Source organism: Gymnoscopelus braueri (assembly GCF_963280865.1).
Source record: "Gymnoscopelus braueri genome assembly, chromosome: 11".
Lineage (NCBI taxonomy): Eukaryota > Metazoa > Chordata > Actinopteri > Myctophiformes > Myctophidae > Gymnoscopelus > Gymnoscopelus braueri.
The window spans coordinates 4,710,958-4,738,521 of record NC_137613.1 but is presented as its reverse complement, the minus strand read 5'-3'; the positions used below and the strand labels follow the sequence as shown (position 1 = coordinate 4,738,521).

Here is a 27,564-nt window from a genome sequence, read left to right as displayed (position 1 = left end):
GCCTATGGTCTGGAGACAGGCTCCACAGCAGTTTACTGTAAACCATGTGACCACAGCTTTGTGTTCCTCTCTCTCTCTCTCTCCTTGACAGTGTTGGGCAAGTTACTTTAAAAAGTAACTAGTTATAGTTATAGTTACTGAATTATAAGAGTTAATTAACTTTTTTTTTAAAGGGGGGAGAAAAAAAAGTAAAGAATGTAGATGATTAGAACGTGCTTAAACATTCACAATTAAGGTCTAATATTTCTACAATTGCTACAAATTGTCATAAACAAGTTGAAGGATAAAATACATTATTTCAGCAGATCAGGTAACAAGAAGTGGTGAAGATCAGAAACAACTGTAGTAGTGAGATGAACACAATGCTGCATATGACAACTTTTAACTTGGAAACCAGTTGTTACATAACACCACCCCTGCTGTGTGTGTGTGTGTGTGTGTGTGTGTGTGTGTGTGTGTGTGTGTGTGTGTGTGTGTGTGTGTGTGTGTGTGTGTGTGTGTGTGTGTGTGTGTGTGTGTGTGTGTGTGTGTGTGTGTGTGTGTGTGTGTGCGTGTGTGTGTGTTCCATGCATGCATGCATGCGATAGCAAGTTGTTTTTTGTTCCCTGAAGAAAAGAGAAAAGAGGGGAGGAGTCATCATACGGTGGTGAATGTGTCTGTGGTAGACAGACAGCATGTGTGTGTATTTTCCCCGGAAGGCAAGACCCGCCCAACTCTGTCTCTGATTGGCTTACCCTTAAATTGTACCCCACGTTAACCAATCATCACTCCTCTCTGTCATGTTACTGTGTGACATGCTGCTTTGGCTCATGTTACTGTGAGAGTACATCGCATATTTTAGGGGGTCCCCAGATGATTATCTTAATGTGTAACATTGTTTTCTCTCTCATCAGTAAACAAACCAACATACAGTATAAGTGTAAACAGGGTATCTGCACATTTATAAAGTTACAATTTAATGACTTTTTAATAGCAAATTGGCCAAATTGTCAAATATTTCTATATTTGTTTATTCCAGACAAAATAAGCAAACATTGGCAAACGTTGTGAAAATAGCAGATCTACAAGCTCATGAGCTTGTAGATCTGCTATTTTCACAATATTTATCTGTGAAACCGAGTCAAACTAAATTGAATGCCTACAAATCTAAGTGATAGACAATACACTAACACTTAACCACTTGAGCCCCACACACCCTATTCTGGGGGGGGACATGTGGCGTTTTGACGCATTGTGAGCTTGTAGATCGGCTATTTTTGGCAAAGACATTTGGTGTAGAGGGAAAAAAGCTGTCCCAAGTACAGAGCAGGTGTGTTTTACTAAGAATAGAGGGGTCAAGGGGTTAATGTTGTTGAAGTGTTATACATTATACTAGAACCACTTGGTATTTAATATGTAAAAGTCTGTCTGAATCTGAATGAGTAAAAGTATTATAAACACAACCTGTACTGTTGATATAGATGAATCCACAGAGCGCTCTGGTGCATCATAACTGCTGTGTCAGAATGCACACCACAGCAAGAGTCTCTCTGTGGATTCCTCTATAGGAAGATTCTGACACCACAGCTCTGTGTGTGTGTGTGTGCGTGTGTGTGTGTGTGTGTGTGTGTGTGTGTGTGTGTGTGTGTGTGTGTGTGTGTGTGTGTGTGTGTGTGTGTGTGTGTGTGTGTGTGTGTGTGTGTGTGTGTGTGTGTGTGTGTGTGTGTGTGTGTGTGTGTGTGTGCGTGCGTGCGTGCGTGCGTGCGTGCGTGCGTGCGTGCGTGCGTGCGTGCGTGCGCACATACCTGTGTGCCTGCGGAGAGCAGTGAGTGTTTCCTGCGTATGTTTTCACCAGAGAGACAAAGGCAAGACCCGTCCAGCTCTGTCTCAGATTGTCTTACCATGATATCTGACCCTATACCTTAACACATTGGTTCTCAAAGTGTTCCAGGGGTCCTTTGGGGGGTACCAGGGGGTCCTCAGCAAAATGTGTTAATAAATTGTCACAATCATTTTAACCCCTTTATCCATATTTGATACTTTGGCTATTCAAAAATAACAGATCTACTTTAGTTTTAGCTTTAGTTCAAAGTTTTAATAATGAACTGAACTAGTTCATTTTAAAATGTATGAACTGAACTTTGAACTAGTTCATGTAGAAAGTGAACTTTCCCAACACTGCCCCTGGGTGTCACACCTGGTCCCTGTGTGACTACTGTGATGGCAGACATCTGACCTGTGTGTGTGTGTGTGTGTGTGTGTGTGTGTGTGTGTGTGTGTGTGTGTGTGTGTGTGTGTGTGTGTGTGTGTGTGTGTGTGTGTGTGTGTGTGTGTGTGTGTGTGTGTGTGTGTGTGTGTACTATGCATCCTCAGTGAGAACGTACAAACATTCCCGTGTCATTCCATCCATGATCCATCTCTGTGATAACCCAGACATCTTTGACAGCTCATACATCAGATGTTGTTGATAAAGAGTCCAGAGAAGTGTCTGTATTAGAGATATCCTTCACCTTTGACCCTATAGCCTAGAGGAAGCCTTTAAGACCAAGGTCACTAAATACCAATCACTCCTACATACTATCTCAGAGCTGGGCTATAGGTGCAGATTATTGGTTTTTATATTTGACAGCCTAGGACATTATACCCACAGACTGGTTGTTAGAGGGTTTCAACATCTTGGGATGCCCAAAAAGGAGGCAAAAAGGCTGGAAAAGTATTGTGCTGTCTCTGCTATAAATGGCAGCCGCCACATACAGTATGGTGGAGGCGCTGTTACTTATGTCTGTTGTCTTATAAGTTATCAGTATAAGTCTAACTATAAGAGATTGTAAACAATACACTGTAGCAATAATCTCTCTAGTCTGGTGTTAAGAATGTTAACCACTTGAACCCCACAGACCCTATTCTGGAGGGGAACGTGTGGCATTGTGACACATTGTGAGCTTGTAGATCGGCTATTTTTGGCAAAGAGTGTATAAAGGGAAAAAAGCTGTCCAAGTACAGAGCCAGGTGTGTTTTACTAAGAATAGAGGGGTTGAGGGGTTAATGTTGTTGAATTGTTTTATACATTATGCTAGAACCACTTGGTATTTAATATCTTAAAGTTTGTCTGAATGAGTAAAAGTATTATAAACACAACATGTACTGTTGATATAGGAAGCATGACGCTGATATAAAGATCATGCTTGAACTGTGTGTGTGTGTGTGTGTGTGTGTGTGTGTGTGTGTGTGTGTGTGTGTGTGTGTGTGTGTGTGTGTGTGTGTGTGTGTGTGTGTGTGTGTGTGTGTGTGTGTGTGTGTGTGTGTGTGTGTGTGTGTGTGTGTGCGCGCGCCAGAGTCCACATGTGAGAGAGATAGAGGAAGAATAGAGACAACTACAACACAATGTAAAACACACTGATACAGTATGTTCATGAAACATCAATGTAAAGTACATGAATACACTGTAACAACATGTTTCCTCTCTCTCTCTGTCCTCACATAACCTCGCTTCACCAGGCTTTCTGTCCTCACAGGGTTTAATGCTCCTCCCAGAGAGAGAGAACAACACTCTGTAGACACTCCCTGTATGATAGAACTTTATGTGTTTATTCACAGTCCACCATTTCAACAGACAACACAGAGAGAACAGCATGGACTCCATTTTGCCACGGTGGATTAAAGCATAAAGATTAATATAGGGTAAGTGTTTGAATCACTTTAATATAACTATAATGTCTCTAGTCTGGTATAGAGTTGACTGTAGGGATTGTAAAAGTTGAATATCCAAACAATGAAGTAGGCTATTGCTTGTTAATTATCACCCCTCCATCGCTCTCGTTCTGACTTTATCTCCCTCTAGCAGCCCCCCCGTCTGTCTGTCTGTCTGTCTGTCTGTCTGTCTGTCTGTCTGTCTCTCTGTCTGTCTGTCTGTCTGTCTGTCTGTCTGTCTGTCTGTCTCTCATTCAATTCAAGTTCAATTCAACAGGCTTTATTATTGGCATGAAATTTGAAAGGTGTTGCCAAAGCATAATTACAATTATGACATAAACAACAAACAACATAACAATATGAAATCTATTAAATGACATAAATAAAGGAGATGGTGTGGTAAAACATGGTATATATCTGTGTCCAAATGGTTTCCCTTTTCTTGTGACAGGAATCAACACATTTTGCAGCTAAAACTGCACATTCTGTCTGTTCCCCCAGAAGGAGTGAACGTTTCTCCCTTTCTGTCATACTTCGGAATTCTGGACAATTTATTTCTGATATTTGTGTAGTTTTTACATTGTGTTTAGGAAGTGTAATTCTGTCCTCCTTATTTCTCTCTCCCTCTGTCTCTCCTTCTCCTTCTCCCTCTGTCTCTGTCTCTGTCTCTGTCTCTTGGATCTTGGATCTACCATATGGGCACTTTGGGCACGGGCCCATGAGCATGAAAGGGCCCTCTGTGTAAAAAAAGAAAGAAAATTATATGATTATCCAATTAGAAATAAAGTCATCATGAAATGGCTTTATTGCTAACGTTTTTGCTAAGTTTAGCTCAGAAACAAGGGTGTGTTTTGATGTAACCAATCACAGTGTCAGCCAACGGTCCCGTTCCCTCCAAGCTATGGGATCTCTGACTCACACACTGCACTGATCAGAGCACAGCTGAGGGAGAGAGAGGGACAGAGAGGAGAGCAAATAATGCTGCAGCACTTGTGTGGACTGCAGTGTTTGTTTCTCACCTCCAATGTTTTCAGATACATATTTTAATGTACTGTTTAAGTTTAAAACAAGTAATGCACCGTCTGACCGTCATTTTGAGTTGGATAAAGAACGTAGCAGACCAATTGTGTCTCCCTAATTAAAATCAGGTGTGAGTGGAGGAACTTGCAGCTATGGGAATCAAACAGGTGAATGGAATCAAGATTTTTTTTATATTCACAAAGGTCTTATCTATGTCAGTGGTTGCCAAACTGGGGGTCGGGTCCCCCCCAAATGATCTGGAGGGGAGGGGGGGGGGGTGTCCCCGTCCCCGTCCCCGTCCCCCGGGGGTGTCCCCACATGATTAGCTTAAACAACTTTGTTTTCTCACCCAACAGTAAATAGAGCAACGTACAGTAAGTGTATACAGGGTAGGCTATCTGCCCATTTCTAAAGTTACAATTTAAGGACTTTTAAGACCTTTTTAAATACCAAATTGGAAAATGTGTCAAATATTACCAAAGGAAGAGGCAAACATTGTGAAAATAGCCGAAAATAGTGAGCTTGTAGATCAGCTATTTTCACAATATTTATCTGTAGAACCGAGTCAAACTCAAAGTGCTTGTCAGGGTGGGGGTCCCCATTTCAAATATGTTTTTTTTTTGGAGGGGGGGGGGGGGGCAGTTGTGAAAGTTGGCAAATATGATTATTTTGGGGGGTTGTGGCCTGAAAAGTTAGGGAACCCTTGATCTTTGTCATCACACAGTATGTTTGTGTTTACAGGAAGTCATTAAAAATAGAATTTTATGGACTTTTGTTATAAAAATACAAAACATGTTTTGTGTCGCTTCCACCCACCGATGGAATAAAGTGAACACCAGTGACATTACACTGACACAAAAATCACTCTCTAGTACAGGATGGAGTTATAAATCACTCTCTAGTACAGGATGGAGTTATAAATCACTCTCTAGTACAGGATGGAGTTATAAATCACTCTCTAGTACAGGATGGAGTTATAAATCACTCTCTAGTACAGGAGGTCAGTCAAATGATTACATTTTCGAATGAACGCCAGCCAGTGGATACTGTCCGTAACTTTAGTTGTAGGCCTACAGTAAAGCCCCTTTGGTGTGTTGCATTATTATTGCATTGTTGTTTGCAGTCATATAATTGCTTGGGATGATTTAAGCCATTGTTTATATTGTGAGTGAAGAAATAGCTGTTGTTGGTCTATGAAACTGTATAGGACTGTATAGTGTTGTATAGGCATAGACTGCAGCCTTTGAGCAATAGGTATAAGATGGACTGGTTTTGATACACAGTTTTCAAGCTCAAACTGATTGAGATTGGGTTTAATCGTGGCTTGGATGTGTGGTGCGTGCATGTGGCACAGGGTGGGGGGGGGGGGGGTGTTAATCCAGCCCTGATGCTGCTGAAAAGGTTTTCTCAGTGAGACAGACGTTGAAGCCAGGCCTGGAAGCACAGAGAGCCTTGCAAAAATAATGGGAGTCTTCACAGCAGTTTACTGTAAATCATGTGATCACAGCAGAGGAAGTTGGTCGTTTCCTGCTTTGTGTTCCCCCTCTCCCTCCCTCTCTCTCTCTCTCTCTCTCTCTCTCTCCCCCCCCCTCCCTCCCTCCCTCCGCAACTCTGAGGAAGGCCTGTGGGCCCAAACGTCCGGTTTATGAGCTGCTGCTGGGGGCGATAAGACCTTAAATAAACAAGATCCTAAATGGATGAAAGTGAGTGCTGGTATTCCTTTCTAAGAAACCATTTCTGTCTATTCACAGTACTACTGAACTGTTCAGACACCTGCCTACCAGTGACATCATCGGTAGGCAATCAAAGACAATTTCATTTTTGTTGTTTAATTAATGCAATAACAGTGATTTCTATTCAACCATGTTAACTTGCCAGCCAAGGAAAGGCTGTAGTTTTAATAGCTTAAAATACCCATCGATGATGTCACTGGTAGGCAAGTTTCTGAAAAGTCCACAGCCTACCATTGAGACACAGAGTGAGTAGACTGAGTAGCCATATTATAATGATTATTAATGTGAACCAATTATATAAAGATAAGGTTGAAAATGGTCACAACACGTCACAACACATCACATCACACATTGCAACGTGTTGTGGGCTTGTAGATCGACTGCTTTCGGCAAGTGACACCATCGTGCAGTTGAGTCTAAAATCGAGTTTCATGTACATAGTGCTGGACACGGTGCATGACTCTGCTTTCAAGTGTATCACAGATGTTTCATTTGACATGTTCCTCTTTGTAGACGTATGTCCCAGTGTTGGAATACTTTCAGTTGAAATGCAGCCACACAGTTTATACAGTTTAACTTTAAACATGTTTGAACAGTGTTTAAGCTAACAAGCTAACGGTAGCCTACATGCTGCTGTCAGAGCAGTAGTGTTGTTGAACAGTGATGCTTCTGTTTGCTGTAATGTCCATGTTGGAACACCGGGGGCAAACTGACAAATCAGGAATTTGAATAGCATTCAAATGAAATAAAGTCATCATGAAATGGCTTTATTGCTAACGTTTTTGCTAAGTTTAGCTCAGAAACAAGGGTGTGTTTTGATGTAACCAATCACAGTGTCAGCCAACGGTCCCGTTCCCTCCAAGCTATGGGATCTCTGACTCACACACTGCACTGATCAGAGCACAGCTGAGGGAGAGAGAGGGACAGAGAGGAGAGCAAATAATGCTGCAGCACTTGTGTGGACTGCAGTGTTTGTTTCTCACCTCCAATGTTTTCAGATACATATTTTAATGTACTGTTTAAGTTTAAAACAAGTAATGCACCGTCTGACCGTCATTTTGAGTTGGATAAAGAACGTAGCAGACCAATTGTGTCTCCCTAATTAAAATCAGGTGTGAGTGGAGGAACTTGCAGCTATGGGAATCAAACAGGTGAATGGAATCAAGATTTTTTTTATATTCACAAAGGTCTTATCTATGTCAGTGGTTGCCAAACTGGGGGTCGGGTCCCCCCCAAATGATCTGGAGGGGAGGGGGGGGGGGTGTCCCCGTCCCCGTCCCCGTCCCCCGGGGGTGTCCCCACATGATTAGCTTAAACAACTTTGTTTTCTCACCCAACAGTAAATAGAGCAACGTACAGTAAGTGTATACAGGGTAGGCTATCTGCCCATTTCTAAAGTTACAATTTAAGGACTTTTAAGACCTTTTTAAATACCAAATTGGAAAATGTGTCAAATATTACCAAAGGAAGAGGCAAACATTGTGAAAATAGCCGAAAATAGTGAGCTTGTAGATCAGCTATTTTCACAATATTTATCTGTAGAACCGAGTCAAACTCAAAGTGCTTGTCAGGGTGGGGGTCCCCATTTCAAATATGTTTTTTTTTTGGAGGGGGGGGGGGGGGCAGTTGTGAAAGTTGGCAAATATGATTATTTTGGGGGGTTGTGGCCTGAAAAGTTAGGGAACCCTTGATCTTTGTCATCACACAGTATGTTTGTGTTTACAGGAAGTCATTAAAAATAGAATTTTATGGACTTTTGTTATAAAAATACAAAACATGTTTTGTGTCGCTTCCACCCACCGATGGAATAAAGTGAACACCAGTGACATTACACTGACACAAAAATCACTCTCTAGTACAGGATGGAGTTATAAATCACTCTCTAGTACAGGATGGAGTTATAAATCACTCTCTAGTACAGGATGGAGTTATAAATCACTCTCTAGTACAGGATGGAGTTATAAATCACTCTCTAGTACAGGAGGTCAGTCAAATGATTACATTTTCGAATGAACGCCAGCCAGTGGATACTGTCCGTAACTTTAGTTGTAGGCCTACAGTAAAGCCCCTTTGGTGTGTTGCATTATTATTGCATTGTTGTTTGCAGTCATATAATTGCTTGGGATGATTTAAGCCATTGTTTATATTGTGAGTGAAGAAATAGCTGTTGTTGGTCTATGAAACTGTATAGGACTGTATAGTGTTGTATAGGCATAGACTGCAGCCTTTGAGCAATAGGTATAAGATGGACTGGTTTTGATACACAGTTTTCAAGCTCAAACTGATTGAGATTGGGTTTAATCGTGGCTTGGATGTGTGGTGCGTGCATGTGGCACAGGGTGGGGGGGGGGGGGGTGTTAATCCAGCCCTGATGCTGCTGAAAAGGTTTTCTCAGTGAGACAGACGTTGAAGCCAGGCCTGGAAGCACAGAGAGCCTTGCAAAAATAATGGGAGTCTTCACAGCAGTTTACTGTAAATCATGTGATCACAGCAGAGGAAGTTGGTCGTTTCCTGCTTTGTGTTCCCCCTCTCCCTCCCTCTCTCTCTCTCTCTCTCTCTCTCTCTCCCCCCCCCCCTCCCTCCCTCCCTCCGCAACTCTGAGGAAGGCCTGTGGGCCCAAACGTCCGGTTTATGAGCTGCTGCTGGGGGCGATAAGACCTTAAATAAACAAGATCCTAAATGGATGAAAGTGAGTGCTGGTATTCCTTTCTAAGAAACCATTTCTGTCTATTCACAGTACTACTGAACTGTTCAGACACCTGCCTACCAGTGACATCATCGGTAGGCAATCAAAGACAATTTCATTTTTGTTGTTTAATTAATGCAATAACAGTGATTTCTATTCAACCATGTTAACTTGCCAGCCAAGGAAAGGCTGTAGTTTTAATAGCTTAAAATACCCATCGATGATGTCACTGGTAGGCAAGTTTCTGAAAAGTCCACAGCCTACCATTGAGACACAGAGTGAGTAGACTGAGTAGCCATATTATAATGATTATTAATGTGAACCAATTATATAAAGATAAGGTTGAAAATGGTCACAACACGTCACAACACATCACATCACACATTGCAACGTGTTGTGGGCTTGTAGATCGACTGCTTTCGGCAAGTGACACCATCGTGCAGTTGAGTCTAAAATCGAGTTTCATGTACATAGTGCTGGACACGGTGCATGACTCTGCTTTCAAGTGTATCACAGATGTTTCATTTGACATGTTCCTCTTTGTAGACGTATGTCCCAGTGTTGGAATACTTTCAGTTGAAATGCAGCCACACAGTTTATACAGTTTAACTTTAAACATGTTTGAACAGTGTTTAAGCTAACAAGCTAACGGTAGCCTACATGCTGCTGTCAGAGCAGTAGTGTTGTTGAACAGTGATGCTTCTGTTTGCTGTAATGTCCATGTTGGAACACCGGGGGCAAACTGACAAATCAGGAATTTGAATAGCATTCAAATGAAGCACCAACATCAGTGTTTTGGTGCTTGGCCCAAACAAGATACTGTACATTCTGTCGGCCCAGAGGGTTTAAATAGGACTTCCAGGGCTGTGGGACATTTATAATGTTGATCCCTGAATGCAACAAACTATGGAATGTCATTATAACTGTGTAACTGGTATTTTACAGTATTTGTACTATTTATTTACTGTGTTTCTGTAAGGCTGTCTATAAAAGGCAACATATTGAATAATTTACAAATCAATCTGAAGACCATTAGACTAAACCTCTAGATTTAGGAGGTTCAGCCTCCATTAGTTTTCTCTGAACCCACAGAGGCTGTTAATAATAATTAATACAATTTACTGCTTTAACCCATTAAGACCGGGAAAGCCATCTGTCATTTTAGATTTTAACTGCAATAATCATTTATACTTTGGTTGTTCAAAAATAGCAGATATACAAGCTCATAGCGCGGCACTCTGTGCCGCGCTATGAGCTTGTAGATCTGCTATTTAATTTTAAAACCTCGAAAATGTGTGCAAATCTTTGAATATATGCTTTTTAAAATGACCATTTTTAACTCAAATCTTTGCCTAAATCCCAACAGTTTTTCTTTTTTTCAACTTATGCTATAATATCAGTTGTTCTCAAACTTCTTCATGTCAAGGACCCCACAATGATATGTAGCCTATTTGGCCGCAAACCCCTATCTCAAAATGTTTTGTCCCAGGGACTCCCATGCAAAAGCAGTTAAAGAGTTAAAATGTGTATATTCAAAGATTTGCACGAATGTTCCAACATTTAAAACATTTTTATAGCAGATCTACAAGCTCATATCGCGGCACTCTGTGCCGCGCTATGAGCTTGTAGATCTGCTATTTTTGAATAGCCAAAGAAATCTAAAATGAAAGAGATGTGTTCCCGGTCTTAATGGGTTAATAATTAAATCTTATATGGAATATGCAAATACATTGATCTTATAACAATTAGTTTTTACTGCAGACAGTTTTCTCTGTAGCTGCCAGTAGCTCTGTGCACTGGGCTCTGAAGCACCAGTACTGCTGTTATCTCCATCTTTAGGAAACATAGAACAAGAGCAAAGCTTCCTGCATTCACTATAGTTTATATTCAGTGACTTTATCACCTGCCTTTGTATTGATATAAGCTAATGACATGATTCTCTGCCCTTTTACTTCAGTCTGCCTTTTGTGAGACTGTAGCACAATATAAAGATAAATGCATGTGTGTGTGTGTGTGTGTGTGTGTGTGTGTGTGTGGGTGTGCGCGCGCGCGTGCGTCCCCATGTCACACTCCATGTACGCTGTAACTGTAGACACTCCCACTATGATAGAACTTTATGTGTTAATACACCGTCAACCATTTTGACACAACATCACAGAGAGCTGAACAGCATGGACTCCATTTTGATTTGTGACATCACGTTAAACCTTAAAGATTAATATAGGGTAAGTGTATCTCTCTCTCTTTCTCTCTCTCTCTCTCTCTCTCTCATCATATCAACAACAACATGGATCAGACAGATAAAGGCCGAATTAACCGTTTGTGGTTTCCTGGGTTTTAGGTGCGCTTGGGGCTGCTGGAAATGTTTGGCTGTGATGGGGGCGGGGGGGTGATGGGGTTTAACCGTTTGTGGTTTCCTGGTGCGCTTGGGGCTGAAAATGTTTGCCCCCCCCCCAGGCTTGGTGGGGGGTGATAATGGGGGGTGATGGGGTGCTGCTGTAAATGTTCTCTTCCTCAGCGGGGTGATGGGTGATGGGTGCTGGGTGCTGCCGACACAGTTAGGTGTTTCATCACCCTAATCCTCCGGACATGATTTCCACAGTTACTTACATTACTCAAGACGTTTGGTCACCTTGAGATTTTAGCTATGATGATACACGAGTGTGTGTGTCACAATTTTTCATAAAAAGCAGATCTACAAGCTCATAGCTCATATGAGCCTGTAGATCTGCTATTTTTGAAAAATTATGAACATTTGTGCAAATCTTTGAATTTATATATATTTTTTTAAAAGCAAACATTTTCAACTCACATGTTTGCTTCTGGGGGGTCCCTGGAACAACATATTTTGAGATGGGGGTCTGTGGCCAAATACATTTTGGGGATCGTTGACATGAAAAGGTTTGAGCAGCACTGATGTACTGTAGAAACATACGTTTTTCACAAAACTGTTTGTAGAATCAGCTTCAGGTCTGAATGGGTTTTAAGATGAACCTGAGAGCATAGAGAGCCTCGTGAAAAGAACATGAGTTAAATTAATAATAATGATAATAATAATAATAATAATGATATGGAATAAGTTATGACTCTGACATTTATCACAGTGAGTCACTCAGTCTCCACAGCAGTTTACTGTAAATCATACATGGGCAACTGGCGGCCCGGGGGCCACAGGCCCGGGGCCCACCTTCACTTAATGCGGCCCGCAGGTTAATATCAGAATAGTGATATATTATTGATTTCAGCTGTTACAGTTCCAAACATGCAAACATGACCCGCTTTAATTACTTCAGTCTCTATTAGTAGCTTAATGACCAGTATTAAAATTATATTGGTTTTTTTATGTCCAATGTATTTGTATTTAAGTTCATTTAAGTTAACATAAGTATAACTAGAATAATAAAGTCAGAAGAGTACTGTAGTCTGGTTGCCCTGTTAGGGCACCCAGACTAACTAAATGCATTTGAAATTTAATAAAAAATGTTACTCTTCAGGATTCCAATTCAAAAACAGCAAACAAAAAAATAATAATCTGGATTCCAATTCAAAAATAGCCGATCTACAAGCTCAAAACGTGTCGCACTGCGACGCCTTTTGAGCTTGTAGATCGGCTATTTTTGCTACTTTTGCGTGATATAGAATGGCCCGACAGTATATGCAATGTGGCCCTCTGGAGTGAGTTTGGAGTTATAGTGGCCCTCTCCATCATCAAAGTTGCATCACCCCTGCTGTAAATCATGCGATGTGACCACAGAGGAAGTTGGTCCTTGCTGCTTTCAGTTCCTGTCTCTCCCTCTGTCTGTCTGTCTGTCTGTCTGTCTCTCTGTCTGTCTGTCTGTCTGTCTGTCTGTCTGTCTGTCTGTCTGTCTGTCTGTCTGTCTGTCTGTCTCTCTGTCTGTCTGTCTGTCTGTCTGTCTGTGACTCTTGAGTGACACTATTGTGCAGTTGAGTCTAAATTGAGCTTCATGTACATAGTGGACACGGTGCATGGCTCTGCTTTCAAGTATATATCACAGATGTTTCATTAAATATGACTTGTTCCTATTTTGTGCGTCTTAAGTACCAGGTCTTATGACTTAACTTAAAACCTGGAGGCGTGGCAAATGTTGTATCAGTATTTTGAGTGGCCAAACAACATTGGCCATGCCTCCAGGTGTTAAGTTAAGTTAAGTCATAAGACCTGGTACTTAAGCTAACGGTAGCCTGCATGCTGGTGTCAGAGCAGTAATGTTGTTGAACAGTGTTTAAGCTAACGGTAGCCTCCATGCTGCTGTCAGAGCTGTAGTGTTGTTGAACAGTGTTTAAGCTCACAAGCTAATGGTAGCCTGCATGCTGCTGTCAGAGCAGAAGTGTTGTTGAACAGTGTTTAAGCTAAAAAGCTAATTGTAGCCTGCATGCTGCTGTCAGAGTAGTAGTGTTGTTGAACAGTGTTTAAGCTAACAAGCTAATTGTAGCATGCATGCTGGTGTCAGAGCAGTAGTGTTGTTGAACAGTGTTTAAGCTAACAAGCTAACGGTAGCCTCCATGCTGCTGTCAGAGCAGTAGTGTTGTTGAACAGTGTTTAAGCTAAGAAGCTAATGGTAGCCTGCATGCTGCTGTCAGAGCAGTAGTGTTGTTGAACAGTGTTTAAGCTAACACGCTTACGGTAGCCTACATGCTGCTGTCAGAGCAGTAGTGTTGTTGAACAGTGTTTAAGCTAACACGCTTACGGTAGCCTACATGCTGCTGTCAGAGCAGTAGTGTTGTTGAACAATGTTTAAGCTAACAAGCTAACGGTAGCCTCCATGCTGCTGTCAGAGCAGTAGTGTTGTTGAACAGGACACGCTAACGGTAGCCTCCATGCTGCTGTCAGAGCAGTAGTGTTGTTGAACAGTGTTTAAGCTAACAAGCTAAAGGTAGCCTGCATGCTGCTGTCAGAGCACTAATGTTTTGTTTAAGCTAACAAGCTAATGGTAGCCTGCATGCTGCTGTCAGAGCAGTAGCGTTGTTGAACAGTGTTTAAGCTAACAAGCTAACAGTAGCCTGCATGCTGCTCTCTGAGCAATAGTGTTGTGTTTAAGCTAACAAGCTAATGGTAGCCTGCATGCTACTGTCAGAGCAGAAGTGTTGTGTGTTTAAGCTAACAAGCTAATGGTAGCTTGCATGCTGCTTTCAGAGCAGTAGTATTGTCGAACAGTGTTTAAGCTAAAAAGCTAATGGTAACCTTCATGCTACTGCCAGAGCAGTAGTGTTGTTGAACAGTGTTTAAGCTAACAAGCTAATGGTAGCCTGCATGCTGCTCTCAGAGCATATGTGTTGTTGAACAGTGTTTAAGCTAAGGTAGCCTGCATGGTACTGTTAGAGCAGTAGTGTTGTTAAACAGTGTTTAAGCTAACAAGTTGATGGTAGCCTGCATGCTACTGTCAGAGCAGTAGTGTTGTTGAACAGTGTTTAAGCTAACAAGCTAACGGTAGCCTGCATGCTGCTGTCAGAGCAGTAGTGTTGTTGAACAGTGTTTAAGCTAACATGCTAACCGTAGTCTACATGCTGCTGTCAGAGCAGTAGTGTTGTTGAACAGTGTTTAAGCTAACATGCTAACAGTAGTCTACATGCTGCTGTCAGAGCAGCAGTGTTGTTGAACAGTGTTTAAGCTAACATGCTAACAGTAGTCTACATGCTGCTGCTGTCAGAGCAGTAGTGTTGTTGAACAGTGTTTAAGCTAACATGCTAACAGTAGTCTACATGCTGCTGTCAGAGCAGTAGTGTTGTTGAACAGTGTTTAAGCTAACATGCTAACAGTAGTCTACATGCTGCTGCTGTCAGAGCAGTAGTGTTGTTGAACAGTGTTTAAGCTAACCTGCTAACAGTAGTCTGCATGCTGCTGTCAGAGCCGTAGTGTTGTTGACAGTGATTGTTCTGTTGGCTGTAATGTCCATGTTGGAACACCGGGGGCAAACTGACAGCTCAGGAATGTGAATAGCATTCAAATGAAGCACCAAAATCAGTGTTATGTTTTCTTTTTGGTGCCTGGCCCAAGCAAAATACTGTACATTCTGTCGGCCCAGAGGGTTTAAATAGGACTTCCAGGGCTTTAGGCCATTTATTATGTTGATCCCTGAATGCAACAAACATTATAACTGTGCAACTGGGTGTTTTACTGTATTTGTACTATTTATCTACTGTGTTTATGTAAGGCTGTCTATAAAAGAAAACATATTGAATACTTTACAAATCAATTGAAGACTATTAGACTAAACCTCTAGATTTAGGAGGTTCAGCCTCCATTAGTTTTCTCTGAACCCACAGAGGCGGTTAATAATAATGAATACAATTTACTGCTTTAACCCATTAAGACCGGGAAAGCCATCTGTCATTTTAGATTTTAACCACTTTAACCATTATTTATACTTTGGCTATTAAAAAATAGCAGATATATATAAGCTCATAGCGCGGCACCGAGTGCCGCCCTATGAGCTTGTAGATCTGCTATTTATTTTTAAAACCGTGAAAATGTGTGCACATTTTTTAATATATATGTTTTTTAAAGTTAATTTTTTTAACTCAAATTTTTGTTTCTGGGGGATTCTACAAATGTCTAAATCCCAACAGTTTTTCTTTTTTTTCAACTTATGTTGCTATAATATCAGTGGTTCTCAAACTTCTTCATGTCAAAGACCCCACAATGATATGTAACCTATTTGGCCACGAACCCCTATCTTAAAATATTTTGTCCCAGGGACCCCCATGCAAAAGCAAAGATTTGAGTTAAAAATTTATATATATTCAAAGATTTGCACAAATGTTCCAAGATTAAAAAAATAATTATAGCAGATCTACAAGCTCATAGCACGTCACTTGGTGCCGTGCTATGAGCTTGTATATCTGCTATTTCTGAATAGCCAAAGAAATCTAAAATGACAGAGATCTGTTCCCGGTCTTCATGGGTTAATAATGAAATCTTGCGAATATGCAAATAAATGGATCTTATAACAATCTATCTTATAATAATCTGGCTTTAGTGTTGTTGACAGTCATGCTTCTGTTGGTTGTAATGTCCATGTTGAAACACCGGGGGCAAACTGACAAATCAGGAATGTGAATAGCATTCAAATGATCAGTGTTATGATTTTTTTGGTGCCTGGCCCAAGCAAGTTACTGTACATTTTGCCAGCCCAGAGGGTTTAAATAGGACCTCCGGGGCTTTAGGCCATGTATAATGTTGATCCCTGGATGCAACAAACTATGGAATGTCATCATAACTGTGTAACTGGTATTTTACTGTATTTGTAGTACTATTTATTTACTGTGTTTCTGTAGGGCTGTCTATAAAAGGCAACATATTGAATACTTTACAAATCAATTGGAAGACCATTAGACTAAACCACCTAGATTTAGGAGGTTCAGCCTCCATTAGTTTTCTCTGAACCCACAGAGGCTGTTAATAATAATGAATACAATTTACTGCTTAATAATGAACTCTCTAGGAATATGCAAATAAATGGATCTTATAACAATGAGTTTTTACTGCAGACAGTTTTCTCTGTAGCTGCCAGTAGCTCTGTGCACTGGGCTCTGAAGCACCAGTACTGCTGTTATCTCCATCTTTAGGAAACATAGAACAAGAGCAAAGCTTCCTGCATTCACTATAGTTTATATTCAGTGACTTTATCACCTGCCTTTGTATTGATATAAACTAATGACATGATTCTCTGCCCTTTTACTGTTTCAGTCTGTTTTTTGTGAGACTGTAGCACAATATAAAGATAAATGCATCAATCTGATGCACATTGAAAGGAAAATAGATCTACAATATGAAGGCAAGCACATTTCATTGAAATGAATAGGCTGCCATTTCCCACGCCTCATCAGTTATTTTAATAATCCATGGTTATAAAGGATTTAATCTGCTAACTTTTTAAAGCTTTGTTCATTCATTTTAGATCCACCTCACATCGGTGTGATTTTGCTTTGCATGTTATCACAAACAAGTATTAGGTGTGTGTGTGTGTGTGTGTGTGTGTGTGTGTGTGTGTGTGTGTGTGTGTGTGTGTGTGTGTGTGTGTGTGTGTGTGTGTGTGTGTGTGTGTGTGTGTGTGTGTGTGTGTGTGTGTGTCACATTGTGTATATGCAGCAAACATTTACTGTTTTCTGGTCTATTCTGACTGTAATCTTGACAGGTTTAATAAAGACCAAAGATGAGTCATTGTGAGGAGAGAGAGGAGGAGGGAACTGACAAACAGCTCATCCACAGACCAGAGCGTCCATCTGTGTCTATGAAGAGTGATGAACCTGGACCTCCACATACAAAGTAGGTCAATCCTCCTATACATTTTAATTTACTTATAAACATTTACCTTTTCACCCCAAAACAAATCTTTTTCTATCTATTAGTCACCCCATGGAGACTTGAATTCATGGATATTTTTTAGTTAGTATTTTTTTTTACATTCCTAAGCCAATAATTTGATGACCAGCGGACCGGTAGGCAGCGGTTCCGGTAGGAGAGACAAAGGAGACTCTGTCTCCTACCGGAACCGCTGCCGGTCATCAAATTATTGGCTTAGGAATGAGACAAAAACTAAAAAAAATCCATGGATTCAAGTCTCCATGGGGTGACTAATAGATAGAAAAAAAGTCATTTTGGGGTGAACTGTCCCTTTAATGATAATAAAAAGTCGATGCTCCTTAAATTTTGGTCGTTGCTCCTGAACATCTTATGGTTCTGCTACATTTTTAAAGTGGTAGCACCGGTGCTACCAAGTAGAAAAGTTCATTTCAATTTGCTGTAGAAAACATTCTGATCTCAGACACTAAGGAACGTGCCTCACACCATGCAGGCACAACCTGTTTCTTTAAGGTGATGGAACCAGATACTCTGATTGTTTTTTATTAATGTAACGCCCAAAACACACCCATGACGGTAGGTGTTGTGCCTGCCTGGCATTACAGACACTTTTAGTCCATGAGCCAGACAAGATTTCATTATCGAAAGAGTGGGCAAAACCATACCTATATTAAATTGTTCATAGGGTCAATACGAGTAAATAAATATATGATAACCTCTCCACAGGAGCAGCTTTTTCATGGTTATCACACATTTTGTTATTTTCCCCATACGTACATGACAGGTGAAAAAATTACAAAATTTAAAAAAGAGTTATCATAATGAAACTTCCTGAGTTGATTACTTACATGAAGACAATGATTTATCGTATTACAAGTTTTCTGAAATTGTATATTTAAATATGCAAATTAGGCATTATGAAAATATGCCCGAATTTGTATAACTTTCCAGAATCAACATTGGAACATTGGACAAAGCCAGAGTGAACATTCTTATTTCATTTTGTTAAGATGTTGGAGTCCAAGGTTTTTAACGAGGGAATATTCAATATCTGGCTCAATTTTGGGGCTCTGGCTCATGGACTAAATGCCTAATTTGCATATTTAAATATACAATTTCAGAAAACTTGTAATACGATAAATCATTGTCTTCATGCAAGTAATCAACTCAGGAAGTTTCATTATGATAACTCTTTTTTAAATGTTGTAATTTTTTCACCTGTCATGTACGTATGGGGAAAATAACAAAATGTGTGATAACCATGAAAAAGCTGCTCCTGTGGAGAGGTTATCATATATTTATTTACTCGTATTGACCCTATGAACAATTTAATATAGGTTTGGTTTTGCCCACTCTTTCGATAATCATTGCTCAATTTTGGGGCTCTGGCTCATGGACTATTTAGAGTCCTCTAGATAGGACCATAGCTCTGGACACACCCCCACAGAGATAGGACCATAGCTCTGTTAAATGACTGTAAATGACTCTGGACACACCCCCACAGAGTAAGTTAAGTCATGTGAAATGGAGCTATAAGTTATGTAGTTAAAATAGGGTCCATAGAGTCTAATAACAGTGTGTCCTCCCTGTCCAATGTTTATCTATAGATTAAGTTACTACAGTATGTGTTCAGTTTGTGAATGTGTTCGTTCTGTCTGTCTGTCTGTCTGTCTGTCTGTCTGTCTGTCTGTCTGTCTGTCTGTCTGTCTATTTTATATACTTTTATAATAGGACATAACAATAAATAATTTTGAACACGTGGTATTTTTTATCCATGTGATAATTGTAAAAATATGTGTATGATTCCAGAAGTCTTCACCACAGACCAGAGTCTCCAACACCCAGCTGTGTGTCTATGAAGAGTGACCGGTCTAAAGGATTGTTTCCTGACTTCAGTAATGAACCTGGACCTCCACACACAAAGTATATGAATCCTTCTATAGAATATAAATAACATTATGATATGTCAACACAATCTCATGCTTAGTTTCATGTTTAACTTACTGAAAGCTAAATATAATAACAGCATGGCCTCCCTGCCCAATCTTTATCTATAGATCATAAGTTACTATGTGTGCAGTTTGTGTATGAAGTCGTACAATTTGACAATGTGGTGTTCAGTGGTGAAGCTGCACTATACAGACTGACTGCTTGTGTGCATGTGCGATCTGTCTTAACTCCAGATACAAAGTAGGTAAATCCTATACATTTTAGTTTACTTATAAACCACACTGTTAGATTAGTTGTTTTATTAATAATAATACAAATTCGATGCTCCTTAAATTTTGACGGTAGCTCCTGAAAATGTTATGGTTCTGCTACATCTCAGACACTAAGGAACGTGCCTCACACCATGCAGGCACAACCTGACAAAACACACCCATGACGGTAGATGTTGTGCCTGCCTGGCATTACAGGCCCTTTAGAGTCCTCTAGATAGGACCATAGCTCTGGACACACCCCCGCAGAGTAAGTTAATGTGACATGGAGCTAACTTATACTCGGTCGGTCTGTCGGTCTGTCGGTCTGTCTATCCTTAAATCATCTAACTCTGGTGAGGTCTGCATACGTACAGTAGGAATACACACAAGTCAGTCTGTTTGCGTTCATTTAAATTGCAGTGTGTGTCGTTTCTGAGCGAAAAACCTCACCAATAGCAATGTGGTGTTCAGTTGTTAACATGGTCACATGGTACAGAAACAAAGTGTGGTGATGTCTGTTTCATTTGACTAAATGGAAATAGCAATATGTATACTACTTGATCTACAGTGGTGCTTAACACTCACGTGACACAAGCAGACTTGAGATCAAATTGCCCTTTTTTTCCCTGCGATTTAATTGGCCATTGTCCTCCTTCGGGGGCTCCACACATTCTAACACATTCTCCCCCACACAGCGGGGATACCATTACATTAAATATTAAATATCGATTAGATTTGCTTACACAACATTTCAATTCCACTCACACCTCACAGGTACGCTTCATTTGTCTTAGAGACAGAAAAATAAATCTAATATAGACCTATAACTCGGAACGTGTGTCCGAGAGGAAAATATTCCCAGCAACCTGGCCAGTGGCAATCCACGTCCTTAAATACCCACAGTTAATTCTAAACTACTAAAATAAATCACTGGTAGCGACACAGTAAACAATGTTTTCTTATAGATTAACTTTTCAAAGTTACGTTTATGCCTGCTGTCTGCAGCCAGTGTCTGTCTCCATGTGTCCAGACGTATATCTCACTGAAGAGCATAGATCTGATATATTATAACTCTATGGTAGATATAAGGATGGAAAGTGCGCTCCATTGGGAATGGTAACTAAGAGAAAACTCATGAAACAGTGTGATCGCTGTAGCTGTGAGCTGGAATTAGGCTACATAAAGCATAGGTTAAGTATGTGATGCATCACCGCCACAAACAGACCTATAGCCTATATACTGTAGGTCTAAGAAGCGATTCCGTACACTCACTGACTATCTTTATTGACACAAACTCAAAATAATGACAATGACAGTGGTTCTCAAACATTTCTATGTCAAGGATGGTAGGACCCCCACATTGACATGCATTTGGCTGCAGACCCCCATCTGAACTCAGAGGGACTTGCATAAGAGAAGATTTGAGCATTTTTCAAAAAAAATCTAGATTTAACTAAATGTTTTGAAAATAGACGATCTGCAAGCTCAAAACGGGCAGTGATTGGATGCATTGTGATCTTGTTGATCATCTATCCCAAACAAAGTATACAATAAGGTTAAAGTGGTTAAACTGTTCCTTGTTTTGCTGTAGACCCCCTGGAACTCTCTCAAGAGCCCATGGGGGTCCCCAGACCATACTTTGAGAACCACTGCTGTAAAGATATGATTAAAAATATTATTAAATAAATCCTATATTGTAGAATTGAAGAAAACAGAAGTATGCATTTATTCATTATGTTTGGAGTGTGTGGTGTTCCACCTTCTTTAGACTTTAGTTGAGGCATTCTGGACTTCATTCTCTCAACTTCATTTCTGTGTGCAGGCCATGCAGTCATGCCCTTTTATGGTGATGGATGGGGCAGCTACCTATGCTAATTAGGATGCTAACTAGGATTGGTGGTGTGTCTACGTATGATAATTAGAATCAACTTTCACAACCCTTCAAGTTAAGAGGATATGGGATTCATCATTATAAGAACACCATTACTAACATTATGCTCTCTAAGATCATGTCCTGAATATGACTAGACTTATCTTAGGCTTTTTCTTATGAAGAATCTTAAGAAGAAACTTAGGAAGAATATTGGTGAATGAGGCCCTGTTGGCGGAACTGAGAGATGTGTTTAAAAAAGACAAATGCATAGATTATCAACTATGATCCAACGTTCATGCTCTTCAGCAGGTGTTTAAGGCTTTCAGGGTCTGAGGTGGTTCTCTTTCATCATGTCATGCATGTAGCATCATGAGCTGTGATTGGTCTACTTTTAAGGGGACAGACATACAGACAACCCTGTTCTAAAGCCACACTGTACATTATTACTAGTAATATCTGAGCAGCAAACTGTATTTCAACTCAAATGATAATGTCATAAACATTTGTGTGATTCCAGAAGTCTTCACCACAGACCAGAGTCTCCAACACCCAGCTGTGTGTCTATGAAGAGTGACTGGTCAAAGGATTTCCCTCCTTTGAACTTCAGTAATGAACCTGGACCTTCAAACACAAAGTAAGATCACTGATCTCTGGGAACTTTAACTGGAAAGACAAAAAGAATGAATCCACAAAGAAATAATTAAATACTGTATATAAACTATGTTTTCATTGGTTGTACTAATAAACAGAAGGGGGAAAGATGTGCTTCAGTAATTTGATAGATAGGCAGGTTTTTGTGTCAAATACATGTTTAAAAGATAATCAAGGATCTGTACAACAAAGACCCTGTCACCTTTGCCCTTTAAACAAGTTGGGAGACTCATATTTGTCCATGATTTTATGTCATCTTGTTGGCGTAACAGTCTCTCCTGCCTGTCAGAAATCACTCTCATGTCTCCATCTTGTTGACAATACAGCAGCTAGGATTTGAACTGGTGCCAAGCCAAGAATATTTAGGATACCACTCCCAATAGAAGTTGTTTATTAAAGCTACTATTACAACTAGTTAGAGTTTAAACTGCACAGCAAATTAACACAATTGGATACTTTTTTTCAGAGTGGTCAGTTATTTTATTTACTGATGTTGTATCCTACTGGCTCATCTGCCAGTGAGGACAAAAATTGATGTCTGAATCAGAAAAAAAATAAACACATGCACAATGTATATCTTTATAATTTATGAATGAAATATTTATGAATATACCATATAGTTCCATGACAGAGTGGAGATTATTATTGTACATCAACGCAATGCATCCATCCATCCATCCATCTTCAACCGCTTATCCGGAGTCGGGTCGCGGGGGCAACAGTTCCAGCAGAGAGCTCCAGACCTTCCTCTCCTGAGCAACATTAGCAACTTCCTCCTGGGGGATCCCGAGGCGTTCCCAGGCCAGTGTGGAGATGTAATCCGCCCATCTGGTCCTTGGTCTGCCCCGGGGTCTCCTCCCAGTGGGACGTGCAGCGAGGACCTCCCTAGGGAGACGCTCGGGAGGCATCCGTACTAGATGCCCGAACCACCTAAGCTGGCTCCTTTCCAAGCGAAGGAGCAGCGACTCTACTCCGAGTCTCTCCCGGGTGACCGAACTTCTCACCCTATCTCTAAGGGAGATGCCAGCCACCCGTCTGAGAAAACTCATTTCGGCCGCTTGTACCCGCGACCTTATTCTTTCGGTCATGACCCACACTTCATGACCATAGGTGAGAGTAGGAACGAAGATTGCTCGGAAGACCGAGAGCTTTGCCTTCTGGCTCAGCTCTCTTTTCGTCACCACAGTGCGGTACAGCGACTGCAATACCGCTCCTGCTGCTCCGATTCTCCGGCTGATCTCCTGCTCCGTCCTCCCCTCACTCGTGAACAAGACCCCGAGATACTTAAACTCCTTCACCTGGGGCAAAGCCTCATTCCCTACCCGGACTGCACAATCCACCGGTTTCCTGCTGAGAACCATGGCCTCAGATTTGGAGATGCTGATTTTCATCCCAGCCGACGCACACTCGACTGCGAACCGATCCAGTGAGAGCTGAAGGTCCCGGACCGATGGTGCCATCAGGACCACATCATCCGCAAAAAGCAGTGACGCAACCCTTAGCTCACCGAACCGTATACCCTCTCCGCCACGACTTCGCCTCGAGATCCTGTCCATGAAAATCACAAACAGGATAGGTGACAAGGCGCAGCCCTGTCTGAGACCAACCCCCACTGGAAAATAATCCGACTTACTGCCGAGCACACGGACACAGCTCTCGCTTTGGGCGTACAGAGATTGGATGGCCCTCAACAAGGTCCCCCTCACCCCATATTCCCGCAGCACCTCCCACAGAAACTCCCGGGGGACCCGGTCATATGCCTTCTCCAAATCCACAAAACACATGTAGACCGGATATGCATACTCCCAGGCCCTCTCCAGGATCCCTGCCAGAGTAAAGAGTTGGTCAGTTGTTCCACGACCAGGACGGAAACCACATTGCTCCTCTTGAATCTGAGGTTCGACTATCGGCCGGACCCTCCTTTCCAGTACCTTGGCATAAACTTTCCCAGGGAGGCTGAGTAATGTGATACCTCTGTAATTGGCACACAACCTCTGGTCCCCCTTTTTGAAAAGTGGGACCACCACCCCAGTCTGCCACTCCCTCGGTACTGTCCCAGACTTCCACGCGATGTTGCAAAGACGTATCAACCAAGACAGCCCCTCAACACCCAGAGCCTTCAGCATTTCTGGACGAATCTCATCAACCCCCGGAGCTTTGCCACTGTGGAGTTGTTTAACTACCTCAGTGACTTCCTTCCGGGAGATTGACGCCGATCCCCCATCATCCTCAGGCTCTGCTCCTGTCAGGGAGGGTGGGTCTGATGTCATTGGGTTTAGGAGTTCCTCAAAGTGTTCCTTCCACCTCCCTACGACTTCCTCACTTGAAGTCAGCAGAGCCCCATCCTTGCTGTATACAGCTTGGATGGTTCCCCGCTTTCCCCTCCTGAGGTGCCGTATGGTCGTCCAGAACAACTTTGGTGCCGCCCGAAAGTCCTTCTCCATGGATTCCCCGAACTCCTCCCACACCCGCTGCTTAGCCTCCGTCACAGCTGTGGCTGCCGCCCTTCGGGCCTGTCGGTACCTTGCAACTGCCTCTGGAGTCCCCTGGGATATCATAACCCGATAGGCCTCCTTCTTCAGTCGGACGGCTTCCCTGACCACCGCTGTCCACCAGGGTGTTCGAGGGTTACCGCCCCTTGAGGCACCTAAGACCTTCTGACCACAGCTCACAGCCGCAGCTTTAGCAATAGAGGCTTTGAACATTGCCCATTCCTGTTCAATGCCCCCAACCTCCACAGGGATGCCAGAGAAGTCCCGCCGGAGGTGGGAGTTAAATTCCTTCCGAACAGAGGTCTCCTCCAAACGTTCCCAGTTCACCCGCACTACACGCTTGGGTTTGCCAGGTCTGTCCAGAGGCTTCCCCCGCCATCTGAACCAACTCACCACCAGATGGTGATCAGTTGACAGTTCCGCCCCTCTCTTCACCCGAGTGTCCAGAACATAAGGCCTCAGATCAGCTGATACGATTACAAAATCGATCATTGATCTTTGGCCTAGGGTACTCTGGTACCAAGTACACTTATGAGCATCCTTATGTTTGAACATGGTGTTTGTTATTGTCAGTCCATGACTAGCACAGAAATCCAATAACAAGCCACCACTCAGGTTCAGATCAGGGAGACCGTTCCTCCCAATCACGCCAGTCCAAGTATCCCCGTCATTGCCCACGTGTGCGTTGAAGTCCCCCAGCAAGACTATGGAATCCCCCACCGGAGCCCCATGCAGGACCCCATGCAGGGTATCCAAAAAGGCCGAATACTCTGAACTCTTGTTTGGCGCGTACGCACAGACAACAGTCAGAGTTTTCCCCCCATCAACCCTTAGGCGGAGGGAGGCGACTCTCTTGTCCACCGGGGTGAACCCCAACGTGATGGCACTCAACCGGGGGCTTGTGAGTATCCCCACACCCGCCTGAGACCTCACACCCTGAGCAACTCCAGAATAAAACAAGGTCCACCCCTTGTCCAGGAGTTTGGTTCCAGAGTCCTTGCTATGTGTGGAGGCAAGCCCCACCAGGTCTAACCGGTAGCGCTCTGCCTCCCGCACCAGCTCAGGCTCCTTCCCCACCAGCGTAGTTACGTTCCACGTCCCAAAAGTCAGCCTCTGCTGCCCCTGATTGGTCCGTCTGGAACCTCTGCTGTCACTGCCACCCATCTGACAGTGCACCCGACCCCACTGGTTCCGATCGCGGGTGGTGGGCCCACGTGGCGGCGAAGATCTGCCCACGTTCCTTCTTCGGGCTGTGCCCGGCCGGGCTCCGTGGTTAGCCCGGCCACCAGGCGCTCGCTGACGAGCCCTTCCTCCGGGCCTGGCTCCAGAGGAGGGCCCCGGGCTTCCTCCGGGCCGGGTCGCATCACTTCGTCTTGAATTTTCCATGAAGTGTTTGGTGAACCATTCTTAGTCTGGCCCCTCCCCCGAGACCACTTTGCCATGGGAGACCCTACCAGGAGCACTAGGCTCCCGACAACACAGCTCCCAGGTTCATTGGGGCACACAAACCTCTCCACCACGGTAAGGTGATGATTCATTGGAGAGGCATCAACGCAATGCAGTGTGAACATATCAATAATGTTATATGTCATATTATATTATATGTAGATATTAAAGACAATGATGTAGTAATACATTGTCTTCATCTCCACAGAGAGAGGAAGAGGAGTGGTTGTGTTGTGACAGAGCAGGCGTCCAGGTGTTCAGTGTGTGAGGAGGTTCTGACAGATCCAGTCTCTACCAGCTGTGGACACTGGTTCTGCAGACAGTGCATCACCTCATACTGGGACCAGTCTGCTCCAACAGGACACTATGACTGTCCCCAGTGTGGAAAGAAATCCAGAACCACACCTGGACTGAAGACACCCAGACAAACCACACCTGGACAATGTAAGACTGGACAGAATTTGCACAAATTATATTTGCATGTTAATAAATTGAATGTTTAAATTGCAGAAATCATACTTAGACTAAAGGTTCAAATTAGTGTCTGTATCAACATCTAAGTGGAAAGAATGAAGCTAAACAACTATCAACTCTGGACAAAAACAACTGATCTTGTGGTGTTAGTTTTTCTTAACACATTGTGTGCTGAATGTTTAGCTTCATTATTTGCACTTAGATATTGATACGGACACTAATTTGAACATGTATTCTGACTATGATTTCTTTAATTTAAGCATTCAATTTATTAACGTGCAATTTTAAATAGTACAAATTCTGTCCAGTCTTACTTTGTCCAGGTGTGGTTTGACTGGGTGTCTTCAGTCCAGGTGTGGTTCTGGATCTCTTTCCACACTGGGGACAGTCATAGTGTCCTGTTGGAGCAGACTGGTCCCAGTATGAGGTGATGCACTGTCTGCAGAACCAGTGTCCACAGCTGGTAGAGACTGGATCTGTCAGAACCTCCTCACACACTGAACACCTGGACGCCTGCTCTGTCACAACAAAACCACTCCTCTTCCTCTCTCTGTGGAGATGAAGACAATGTATTACTATACAATAGTCTTTAATATCTACATATAATGTAATATGACATATAACAGGGGACAGACATACAGACAACCCTGTTCTAAAGCCACACTGTAAATTATTACTAGTAATATCTGAGCAGTAAACTGTATTTCAACTCAAATGATAATGTCATGAACATTTGTGTGATTCCAGAAGTCTTCACCACAGACCAGAGTCTCCAACACCCAGCTGTTTGTCTATGAAGAGTGACTGGTCAATGGATTTCCCTCCTTTGAACTTCAGTAATGAACCTGGACCTTCAAACTCAAAGTAAGATCACTGACCTCTGGGAACTTTAACTGGAAAGACAAAAATAATGAATCCACAACAAAATGGTTAAATACTGTACATAAACTATTTTGTCTTTGGTTGTACTAATAAACAGAAGGGGAAAAAAGGTGT

At 42.2% G+C, this 27,564-nt stretch overlaps 2 protein-coding genes across 2 annotated transcripts in view; both read left to right on the top strand.

The window, feature by feature from the left end:
- LOC308094995 (uncharacterized protein) overlaps positions 1 to 27,564 on the top strand; it is a 793,896-nt gene that overhangs the window by 6,918 nt on the left and 759,414 nt on the right. Inside the window, exons 3-5 of the mRNA XM_080441835.1 lie at positions 3,577 to 3,660; positions 17,265 to 17,395; positions 19,241 to 19,354. Coding sequence (XP_080297961.1) covers positions 17,283 to 17,395; positions 19,241 to 19,354 — 227 coding nt within the window. The 5' untranslated portion in view covers positions 3,577 to 3,660; positions 17,265 to 17,282. The remainder of the gene's footprint in view (positions 1 to 3,576; positions 3,661 to 17,264; positions 17,396 to 19,240; positions 19,355 to 27,564) is intronic.
- LOC308095009 (NACHT, LRR and PYD domains-containing protein 3-like) overlaps positions 1 to 27,564 on the top strand; it is a 137,375-nt gene that overhangs the window by 86,067 nt on the left and 23,744 nt on the right. The window contains exons 7-8 of the mRNA XM_080441914.1: positions 22,023 to 22,139; positions 27,316 to 27,432. Coding sequence (XP_080298040.1) covers positions 22,023 to 22,139; positions 27,316 to 27,432 — 234 coding nt within the window. The remainder of the gene's footprint in view (positions 1 to 22,022; positions 22,140 to 27,315; positions 27,433 to 27,564) is intronic.